General features: G+C 38.4%; 1 protein-coding gene across 1 annotated transcript in view; it reads left to right on the top strand.

Moving 5' to 3' along the window:
- The window catches only part of LOC145984925 (uncharacterized), a 273074-nt gene that overhangs the window by 241143 nt on the left and 19484 nt on the right, over positions 1–12447 (top strand). The window contains exon 3 of the mRNA XM_083118329.1: positions 6640–7039. Coding sequence (XP_082974455.1) covers positions 6640–7039 — 400 coding nt within the window. The remainder of the gene's footprint in view (positions 1–6639; positions 7040–12447) is intronic.

Raw genomic sequence — 12447 nt, 5'->3', positions numbered from 1 at the left:
AGACCGTGGAATTTCTACTGCTTTCATTGGCTGTTTTCTCGCCGGTTGATGAATCCATGTCTAGAAGCAAATTATGCATCCGGGACCCCTTGATTATAAGACGACAACGTTACTATTTAAATTTACGCCATCTGGAGGCCTCGATCCCAGACAGTTATTTTAACGTAGCAGCCAATCAGATAACACCTGAAAGGCATATAAACCAGATTGCTAGCGTAGTGATCACATTCCTTGGTGGACCAAATATTTTCTGTTGGCTGATTGATTTCATTGATTGATTTGATTTTTTATGCAACTTTTGGCTAATTTGCAAAGATGGGGATGAGTGATGATATGATGAAATTGATGAATCGACACTCACAAACATGCAGGGCCAGGCCGGGATTCGAACCCCTGGCGTCGTAGCTCGATATGCTAACCACTCCGCCACGGGACCCGGCTCCCTGTTGGATTCTGACAGCCAGGGGTGCAGTGAAGAGCACAAACAATATTTTCGATCCATATTTGTATTTATGAAATTCCTTTTGATTTCTGAAGAAAATAATAGCTAGGGAAAGGATTTTAAGGTTCAAAATTATGGTCGGGAAAGGGAAGAAAAGGTTCTGAAAATATTTTTAAAAAGGTGCAAAAGAAGGGTATTGATAAAGTGCCTTTATTCAATGCTCTCTTTTTCTGCGCACTCTGTATATAATGAGCGCGGACCGCGTAGAGAACTGTGGTTCTGTCGAATAGGTTTTGTTGAATTTTGTTTTTTCTCTCACGGGTTTTGCTACATTATCTTGGGAACTATTGGGGCTGCAATGATTATATTAGACCATTGTATAGCTCTCGTTCTGCTCTACAAAATGAGACTATAGGATTTTATGTAGCTGCTAAAGAAGAGTGAAAATAATTAATTTTTCTGTCCAATTTTTAAACAAAATATGAAAGAGAAGGAAGGAAAAATGTGTTGAAGCATCACAGAGGGGGTAAAATAGGGACAAATGTACTCATTTCACGTAAAGGTGCAAAACGGTAGAACATTTTTCTTTTAAATTTAATTGACTTCATGTCCTAAAATACTGATCTCAAACGACTTGTATGAAAACAGCTAGATTTTTGGAAAGGTGCTGCACCTTAAAATCCTTTCCCTAATAATAACTATAGTGGAGGGGACCTTTCAGCCGGTACAGGGACCGCCTTAATAGCAGTGACCGTCTGTTGCCGCGTTTACCTACGAAGGAACTCTGCGGTCAAACAACCAATTAGGCCTACTGCTTGGGCAAGAAGCGGCAACATTAAAAGCCCTCCTCCCGGAAGCAGCCAGCAGGGAAACAGGATTTTGTCAAAATAGCCGTTCTGCGCTGTGAATGGACACCGGTTCGTACGGTTGCTCCATTATAGAATTACTTAGAGCGAATCACAACAATAGTAGTCTATTCAAGAATATGTAATATAAAGTTTCAAAATATTTACACAACTTTTCACACAGTACTTGAATTGAGCGGAAAGTTGGTGCATTAAATCCGATAACAATAGAGGGTTTGGAAATAAATCTCATCTCTCAATCTGATATCTTGAAATTTCACCTTCAGAAGAAATAAACGAAGTTCAGCAGATGAAAATATTCGCTGAATATTATATCCACTGAAACAAAAATCTCACACATTTACTACAGGCTCAACAAATCTCAGTGCCATTTTAAAAAAAAAGGGGGGGGGGAAACTGGAGGGGTTTGGATCTGAACCCGCGACGTCTAATTCCTTGAAAGAAAATGAAGCTCACACTTTTAACATAATACCAACTGCTCTGTAAGATTTCTGGAAGGGAGTGCTCGAGTCGACACGTGCAGATGATTGTGCAAGCAGTCACTGTCCCATGTCACGATCATATTTGCGCTGCAGATTTTCTTTAAATTTACGTTCTCTTATTCTCTTTCGCTTTATTTTCTTCCCGTTTTCTTTGTGTGCCTTCTACTCTCTCTTCTATTTCCACCTTTTCATCTTTCCTCACTCTCTTTTTATGCTTATCACTTTGTATCATCCATTTTCTTTCTTCTCTTTTTTGTGCCTCTTTTCTTTTTTCTCTTTCCCATGTTCTACTCTCTCTTTTATCATTCGCTTTTTCTCTTCCTTTCTGCTGTTACTCTCTCTCCACCTTTTTCCTCTTTTCTTTCCTTATCACTATCTCTTTCTGCCTCTCAATACCTTTTTATGCAGGCGTTTTCTGCGGTCGACAGTGCGGCATTTGTCGATTGTAAGAGGTAGCCAAATGTTAACATGGATCCCCATAATTTATTTTATTCATCAGCAAGTTGAAGAAAAAAGACTGAAAGAAGATGGACTGTTTATTCCTTCAATTCTGCTACACTCTGCTTCGGGAATCTGTGGAGCAAGGCCGCGCATAACGGCGAAGGGGAGAAAACGAGTGGGCGGAACAAAGCCGTGCGCGTTACTACAGTTCTCCCCTCTCACGCGTTCATTTATCGAGCCCTCTAGAGTCCTACTTGCGCAGAGGACTTGTTTTCGTTCGCTTGCTCTATAGATTCCAGGGACAGTAGGTGGAACATGTCTTAGCTTCTACAGAAAGTTGAGACGACAGAGGCAATTTTGGTCCAAATAAAACTTGTAAAATCTTCATGATGAGGCCATGATGAAGAAATAATTTCAATAATAAAATCTATAAATTAACCAATAATCACTCTCTCCTTGGTTCGGTATGTAGTCCTAAATCAACCATCGCCACCTGACAAACCGACTTGCACGAAACGTTCCACGCAACTGGACCCAAGTGATCCAACAGTGACTGCACAAAACGCCACGTTTGCATAAATTGGACCATTACTCACCATGTACTTTGAACAAGTTTTGCGGGTTTTTCCGCTGGCGTTTTTATCAAAATGTGGCGGCAGCCTCTTCGATGGTGCCTTGTTCGGATCCCACTTTTAGGTCCAGTCCCGATTAGCCTTCCTGTGCATAAAGTAGACTTAAAACACAAACTCAAAAAATATTCAACTTGTCACCACACATTTTTTTACAGCGTGTAGAGATCATTAAGGCATACAAATTTTCTCAATACAGTTTTTTGTTTGACGAGTCGTTTCGACGTAACAAAATCTAGAAAAAATGTTTTTATCCTAATATATATGCAAACATGTAGAACACGTTCACAACTACCGCTTATAGTTTGACCTGCAATTATTGTGAAGAAAATTCATGACTTATCTATAAATAATCGGTGCAATTTTCCATTCCATGTGTCTGATGAAGTCTAATGCTAAAGTCGATTTGGTTGAGGCAAAATTTTCAATAGTCCAACGAGACCGAGAATTGTATAGTCACGTAGCCTAACATCCCTATCGCTCTTGTCTCGATTGCTGAACACCCGTCTCGAGGATCAATAGTGAATGACTAAATAAAATAGGAAGAAGTACAACAGAACAAGATTCGAACCTAGAAATTCGCTCTGCGCTCACCATTATGCCAGGTGGACTGCTAGCCCATGTGCTTGCATCAAGAACATTAACCCCAAGAACGGAGACTTATATAGGGTTTTCCAATAAGAACCATATGATTTTACAATGAAATAAAATAGGAATTTACGAATTTCTAGATAGGGTTCTGTAATTTTCGATCTTAAGTTGTGTAAGACTTTGTGTTAAATACCCAAATTGTGGGTTATTAAAATCTTGTTCTCTAACCACGAACACTGTTCAAATACATATTTATATAATTATGATACTTGAGATTGCTAACTTTCCGTTATTTCAAAAATTTGAACCATTAAAAAATATGGACAGTTTAACAGGCTATTGTATTCAAATAATACGAGATTTGGGGGGATTGCGCCTTTGGCCTTGGGGGGGGGGGGGGGTGGCACCCCTGGTCTGTTTGCATAGACTATAGATTTCAAATAACCCTACAAAAAGCAATCTAAAGGAGTTAAATCACAACTTCTTGGAGGCCAACTAACAGTTGCATTTCTTGAAATTATCCTTTCACCCAACTGTTCTTGCAATACGTCGATAGTGGCATTTGCAGTGTGACATGTGGCACCGTCTTGTTGGAACCACATGTCCTCCAAATCAATTTAATCTAAATTTGGCCACAATAAATCTGTTAACATCAATCGGTACCGCTCACCAGTCACAATAACTGCTCCTACCTCGTTTTGAAAAAAAAAGAATTGGCCCGATGATGCCACCATGCCATAAACCACACCATACAGTGACCTTTTGCGGATGCAAGGGCTTCTTGTGAATCTCTTGTGGATTGTTTTCACACCAAAAAATTACAAGTTTGTTTGTTAACATATCCACTTAACCATAAATGAGCTTCATCTGAAAATATAATTTTTTGTCCAAAATTATGATCCGTTTCAAGTTCAATAGAACGTCTATTTTCATAAAATGTTTGGATAATAACCAAACGTTCTTGAAGCGTGTATTTAGCCATGATGAACACAAATGACAACTAGTGACAGTTATCCTTGGTTATAACATTTGAAGCATAGTTGCCAGTTCATTTCAAAATCATATCATTCTTATTGGAAAACCCTTTACATTATAAAGTATTTTGCGTTTGTTTATTTACTTTGCATGCACATAACCATGAAAGATTAAATTGTGAAATGAACAATTTGATTGATTTGCTTTATTTTACTTCGCTTTTTGTGCCATTTTTGGCTAATTTGCGAAGATGGGGATGAGTGATGATATGATGAAATTGATTAATGGACACTCACAAACATCCATGCCCAGGCCGGGATTCGAACCCGGGAACCTGGTGTCGTAGTGCGATGTGCTAACCAGAATCCCTGGTTGCATACCACTGTATAATAAAAACGTTGAGTTTGTTCTTGTAGTTGCAGTTTCCCTATTACTAAAATGCATAATTGTAACTATTTTGCTGTACATAGCTCCTTGCTGTTCATAGCATGCAATATTATAAGCTCAAGTCGAAAGTGTCCTAGAAAGAAGTTATGGACAAACGCATCCGTTGATGTGTTTGAACTTGATGAGTTTAAAAATGTGCTCACATCCTTACTTTCGGATTCAAATGCTGGATAAAACTTCTTCCAATTGCCCCACTGTAAAAGTCCCTGCTTTGGAACATTTCTCAGCCTGCAAAACCGCTCAAATATACCATGATTATAAGATTTCACTTTTTCTGTAACCGCTGAGGGTCGCTTTCATCCGGCTTGCAGCTGACGCGTCCACCTTTTTTTCGTAAAATCGGAAAGATTTCGCTACATGGGAATAGGGCAAGGCAACGTGGACAAAATTAACAGTTGACACAAGCTGTTGCTGAAATAACACAACGCCAGTGCCCTGAGGGGGCGATCGGATGAACTAATCGCCAGTAAATGCCTCAATTTTCTTTCGCGGTGATGTAAGCTAGCCTAACGGAATTACACGTTAGATGGCTTTAAACTAGACAATTACAACTTGGGTGTTCAGTTGCACGAACTACTGCTACAAATTGTGCTGAAATGTTGTGTCAAGGGTGAAGTTTTGTCCCAATTTTCTGCGACATCCGTGTAAAGGGGCAAGTAAGTAGAAATGTTTGGTGTCTGCACAAGGTTTATGTTCAAGGCCAGTCTTTGCTACCATACTGATATTCTTAGGTATCCAGGTCAGTTCTCCTCTACAATAACGATATGGAGATGATAAATGTCTGGAATGAAATGGCAATATACTTTTTAAGTCAAGTACTTTCAAGGTCATGTTTCACTCGGACACTTTTCGTGTCTAGGAATTTTCGAGTGACGTTTGCTCATGTTCATTTTCCACCTAACGTCTGTTCGGTTTTCTGGTGTAAAATTCAACTTAATTCACATTCGGAAAATTATATGCATTAAAAATCTTAGTAATATTTATAGAATTCTGGACTTTTGTACAGTGACGTTTTAGAAGACTGTTAACTAAAAGAATGCGTCTCTTAACCACATGTAATTTTATTTTATGTTATTATTTTTGTCATTATCTGTTGTTAATACGCTACTATATAAAATAAATGGCGTTGTGCACAAAAGGTTACGTCTGCGGGCGTAAATGTAAATTTTGGTAATAAAAATTGTGTTTCTCTGCAAAATTATGCTCTTTTGTAGTGTTAAAGGTCTAAGCCGGACACCCTGTGTGTGTTAGTTTTGTGTACAGAGCCTTCGTACACAAAATATTATCATATAATATCACATCACGCTCAACTCACATTACAAAATATTTTATTGAGTCAAAATTTATGTTGTAAGTATGTCATAAAGGGGTGAATTGTGAATTGTTTTAAATATATTTAATAATACATATATTTAAATATTGAAAAGCAATGAACTCTTTTTAATTCAAACTTGAATTATTCGAATTACTAATTAATTCGAGCGGAAGTTTATTCCCCTTGAAATCATCTTTAATGATGTGATGTTTTTATTAATTTTGGATAATTTGAACTTATTTTGCGCACCCTTGGAGTTCGAATTATAAGAGTCATTTAGTAATTTGCTTTTTATGTGATACCATAGTAAATATGTATATCATACAATAATTCATACACACACATATCTTTTTGTGTGTAAATTAAGAACTTCCTCCACCCCCAACCAAGTCTTCAACGATTTCGCACCCTGAACCAAGCCATAACGCTTCTTTTTTTTTTTACCTTGCAGGCAGCCCAATTGTGTCTTACTCCATTCGGACAAGAGGGGAAAACTCTCGTACAACATAATCCAGTACCTCGATCCTACAGCAGTCTCGTTTCGAAACGCGGGGTTCCTGTACGCGATCCAGCATGGCGCCAGATTCATCTTCGACTCCTACAGCGACGCGTACGGACGCCAGTGGGCGGACGCCGACCTCTACAAGCGGGAAATGAAGCAGCATCTGCAGAGTCTCACCCTGGACATCACCCTGGGCCTTGTGTACCACCGTTCGTTCCTCAAGAGGGTGTACAACCCGTACGCACACTTCGGTCGCAGCGATATATGGGCCAGGGGGTACAGGAGGACCAATGTGGAGAACTTCCAAAGATACAGGATATGCGAGGTCAGGCCACCGTCCATAGAAAAGGTACGTAAGTTGACTAAGGATACAGTGTACATGTATATAGTTTGTCTGTCATGTCTCTCCAGTGGCGTGGCGTGATTTTTTCAAAGGTGTTACCGGCCATCAGTACGACAATTATTCTGCTAGACGTTATCATGTACACGCCCCCAAAAAGAAACATGCCTTCGTCCTAAATTTATTTTTTCTCTCTGCAATTCACTCAGTGATTTTGGCACAAACACTCCTAGCAAGAACTACCACTCATGAGACACTTACTACGAAAACCCAATGAATAGTGATCGAGCCTTGTCAATTCTTCACTTGGTTCTTTGCAAATGAGGTGGAAAAGAGAAGAAGAAGAACGACACATTTCTCCTGCTAGTTTGACGCTTGTGCGGTGAGCAGACGACAGAATTCCGCTCCTCCAGCCAGTCAAATTGTGGAAGAGAACTCCAGCTGTACGAACTACTGTTGCCAACTTACTATATTGGAGCAAGGTTTGTCCAAATCACGAATCGCACCAAGGATATCTAAGCGTCTAGCACCTAACCGGTCTCACTTGTAGTTCAAGGCAGCGTTGACTTTGCAGTCTAGCTCTAGTTGCTTCACAGAAATAGTATCCCCATTTTAGGCGGAATTTAGCTCTTTTCTGCCTACCCGATGGGCAAACACTGGCATATACCGGCAGGCCTGACCGGTAACTGGCCCCTGAAGAGACATATGAATAGCCCGTTAGCACACTGTCCCAAAGTTTTCCCTTGCATTGGCGTCTTTTCCCCTTGTTACTTCAAACTGCCTCCTTCTTCGCTTCTGTCGACTGCAGAAAAAAATGTCTTCTGCAATTTGTACTAAACGGTAACGCTCTTGGTTAATGCATTTAAAAATGTTGTTATTTTATTCCAAACAAGTTTTTAATTCTTCATATTTTGCTGTTACGCAACAACATTTGTTTTATGTGTAAATTGTTTTAAACTGAAGTTCCAGCCAGTAGACTACGTGCATACAATACTACATCATCAAGAAGTGAAAAAAAACAACGATGTTGATGATGAATAGGGCTCGAAGTTGATGACCTGAAAAAACTCAAACAATGACCGGTAAAATGACCTTAAAATTATTTTTAAATTACCTAAGAAGGTAAAAATGATCTAAAAATAATTAAAATGAAAGCTTGTTTTTTTCGTAAATTACAAGAGAGTGATACTTACTTAGATAAAACCCGTTGTTTGGTGGTTTTAACTACAGAATAAGAAAAAATAGCCCCTGGTGCAACGGCCCTTGACTGCCGCCCTCACTCTCACATGCAGCAGAGGTGGGCGATCATCCAACCAGTTACGGGGTGACATGTGGTCAGCACGACGAACACTCAGTCGTTGATGTAGGTTTCTCTGGCCATGTTAAACTATCGAAGCAAAGGGAGAAAAAACAATTTAAGCTCTAATGCACTTTCCTTTATTTTAACTTCAAGATTTTCCGTATAAGTCGTTCACATCCTTTCAAGAGTAGATCTTGCACGATACAGTAGTCGGTCAGCATCTGAAAATACAAATGTTTCGCGTAGGATCAGCTTATATATTATTTTGATATTGTGACTAAAACCCAAGATTAAAGCGATTCTAGTGGCCAGCAAGGGAACCTCGAAACAGGCTTAACACGAAGTATTTTTTAAAATTTGCTGGAGGTAAATAAATGTGTCACAAGTTAATTATTTAATCCTTTGCCAAACATTTAAGTTAAAAATAATATAGAGCTTTTCCATTGGCCGTATTTTCGATTAATAGCAAACTTGCTACAAGGACCATGTCAGGAAATTTAAATATGAAATGCATTTAAAATTTACGAAACAACAGAGGAGAAGAAAAAGAAACATAAGAAATTTAGAAAAATGCAAATAAAAACAGCAAGAAAATACTGAAATGACCTAAAAGCCAATAAAGGCCGAATAATGCAAAATAAAAAGTGTTTTCTGGTTCTAACTGAAGGGAAACGGACTGATATTAGGTTTAGCATTGTTTTCAAGGCTCAGAAAGAAAGATGATCTGTCGTAAAGTCCCGAGCCGTGATGATGAACATCAGAATAGGAGATATTTATACGTAGCCTATTCTAAAGATGGATTTCTGCTTTAAGATTACGATCAGAATAACTGAACGTTGCCCTCGATTCCTTTAAAATGAACTTTTGATTTAGTCGACTACTTTGGAGGGTGCTTTAAGTTATCACGTTCGGAGTGTTGGTAATCGTGTCAGACGTCTGTGTTCGATTCCAGCTAACATTTTATTGTCATTAAGCTTGTACAGCAATAGACAACGTCAAGAATAAAATACATGTGAAATATATTATAAAATAATATAAAATTATAACCCGTTTTATGTTTAAGTTGCACTAAAATACATTTTTTTTCAAGAAATTCTTGAGTTGAGTACAATGGTGTAGCAACTCACCAAGCATACAGTTTATGTTTAAATACATTCATAGTCATATTTGTCACATCAAGACGTAGCTTATTAAATAGTCTTAATCCTAGAGCTTCATAACTATTCAGGGATTTTGAGAGTCTATAGTAGGGTATACGCCTGCTGTCAGGTGAATCGGGTCAATTCCTATAGTTTCATTCAAATTTAAAATTATCTGGAATATTGTAATAAAGCAATCCTTTAACAATAATTTCCAGTAATGAATAATTTGTTAACTTCTCTTATTTTTTTGCCCGTAGCATTTGGACTTTAACTTTACATGACCCTATTCACCCTTAAGATTTCGGGTGAATCGGGTCACATGTAAGGGTGAATCGGGTCAGTTACCTAAAGTTGAAATATGTATTATTAATCTTTAATTTCCATTACAAATCTTATGTTCAGAATGTAGGACCTTATCTTTTGCTCGCACATTTTCCACAAATAAACTTTATTCTTCCTTGTGTGGTCGTTCATTTCCTGTAGTGTTGCCCACGAGACGAGACTTTGGCCTGTCTCGTCTCCTGGAAATGCTGCCTCGTCTCGAAAATTTTCGTTTGTCTTATGACACATGGTCAATCTCGTCTCGAATTTTTAAAAGCCTGTCCCGTCTCGTCCCGTGGGCAACACTAATTTCCTGTCATAAGCATCTTTCGATTTTCTTGCACTCTACCCAATCAACCAATTTCACAGAAACAGGGTCGTTGTATTAGTACTTCACATTACATAATACACAAACAGTATCGTTTTCTTCATCACTGACGATTTTCGACTCTGAACATGGTGATGATGATGATGATGAGAACGTGCGGGCAACTTGACAAATTGGAATGCAACCTTTCTCACATCTCTGCGGTCAAGGCAAAAAACACACGAATATAATTTTAGTAACTGCGATACCAGTTCATTCTTCTGCTCCACGGTAAAAATACTTTACTTTACTCTTTTCCTTAGGGATTTGTCTTGGCCACACTGTATTCTTCTTTAGAGATACGAATAAGGAACACCAAACAGTTCTGCGGCATGTCGTTGGTTCCTATCTTCCTTAAATGCCTTAATCGCCTTCTGCATCTCCTTCTCATTCCACTAACTTGACGATTTCCTCGTATATTTCCCCATCTTTAGGATACAAATTAATTTAGAAGCCTCTTTCAGGGTAAACGGGCATATCATCTGTTGACCCTATTCATCCGATTTTCGTCACCCTATTCGCCCAAAAGTACAACATTTTTATGGTCATCAGTTGGATACACTGTATCAACGACAAAGAGGGCGGTAAATCTTATAATCTCTTCTACGACAACTAAATACCACGTTATGTACAAATTGTCTTTAAAATACCGCATGTAGTACAGTACAACGCAAATAAATACAAGGAGCCATTTTTAAAACACGCTTTACCTTTTCCTCGTCTACTTACATGTAACACGAGTATTATTTGTAGTTTTTGGCAGCTCCAAATACACTACTTCTTTGTAGCTTCTACGTTAAACAAAGGCTACAAATTCCAATCTTCACTGTCAGATCGAAACATGTCCTTCAGTTCGTTTGGTTTTGAGTCGGGAGAGAGAATTTCAAAAGTGACCAGATTTACCCTAAGTTACCCTACATTATTCCGAAGTGAGCGAACTCCACGTTGACAATGCATTCCTCTTAAGTTTTTCAAGGAGCTTGCAACCACAGTTGAGATCCCGTTGTTGATTGAATTTTAAGTCCACTTTATTCATAGAAAGGCTAATCGAGACTACAGTTTAAAGTTTGATCCGAACCACTGTGCTTGTGCCTCCATACCAGATATGGAATCCGGGACCCCTTGATTACAAGGCGACGATGTTAGCATCACGCCATCGGGGAGGCCCTCTTCATGGTTGTTGGTGCTAATATTAAAGCGAAAACGTCGTCCTTAATAGCTGTATTCTACGTCAAATGCTTATGTTTTCATTCTTCAACATCATGATGAAGAACAAAGGTACCGAAATTTTATATTTATATTCACATGGTCGAATTCAAAGTTATGCGAATGTATGGAATCCATTAATAGGTATTTAACTTTAGCAATGTGATGTCGATATAGATTGAAAGAATGAACTGAAGAACTTGCTATAAACAATAATAATTTTTATTTCCATGGGTATGGAAGACGTCATACAATGCTAATACAAAATTAGAAAAATTACAATAAAAATAGAAAAATGCAAGACAAAAATACAAATAGTCGCTGGGTTATACAGTTGTAGGTCTGTTAAGTACTGTTATATTATTTATACAACACCAGAACACAATGCTAAGTTTGTAAAAAGAGAAATACAATACAAGAAATACAATATTAAAGTGCAGGAATTCAATAATCCAGTTTACTACTTGAATTCATTAAGGTTATATACTGTTGCATCCGTTAAGTACTGTTTTATTGCTTTAAGTCTCTTGTATGTATTAGTCATTTTGTTTGATGTGTGTGGGGAGTTTGTCATAATATTTTTTTCCTGCTACATGCTTTGTTTGAAAGAGCAAGTCTATGTGCTTGTATGTGAAAGTTCTCTTTTTTTAGGGGAAGTAGCTATAGCAGATATTTATATCTGTTGGCCTCCGTATTACCAGTACATGAAATAAATGTAAAATGCGCGGAGTGAAAATATAAAGCACGTTACTCAGGTTCGTTCCCAATGGATCATTACCATGTCGAGAACGCCAGACATTCCGTCAAACAACGTTCATCTCGTATTTCTCTTTGGCATCACTGCTCAATTTGCTGAGATGTATACCCGTGAATGGTATACAAGCAACAGAACTGCAATGTTATTTGGGTTGCCAATACACAAGGCGCTTCGAGGGGCTTACTTCAATGTTCTTTTAATAGGGCCGTTACAATCCAGTAGTGTCCAAGGCTGAAGCACAAGATTGACTGTGGCCTTCGTTATAGGTATCAGCCCAGTTGCCATCAAACCGACTGGTACCATGGACGCCCTTAGGGGGCCAAA

The sequence above is a fragment of the Lepisma saccharinum genome, chromosome 3 (assembly GCF_977018435.1).
Source record: "Lepisma saccharinum chromosome 3, izLepSacc3.1, whole genome shotgun sequence".
Classification (NCBI taxonomy): domain Eukaryota; kingdom Metazoa; phylum Arthropoda; class Insecta; order Zygentoma; family Lepismatidae; genus Lepisma; species Lepisma saccharinum.
This window is presented reverse-complemented; position numbering and strand designations above follow the sequence as displayed.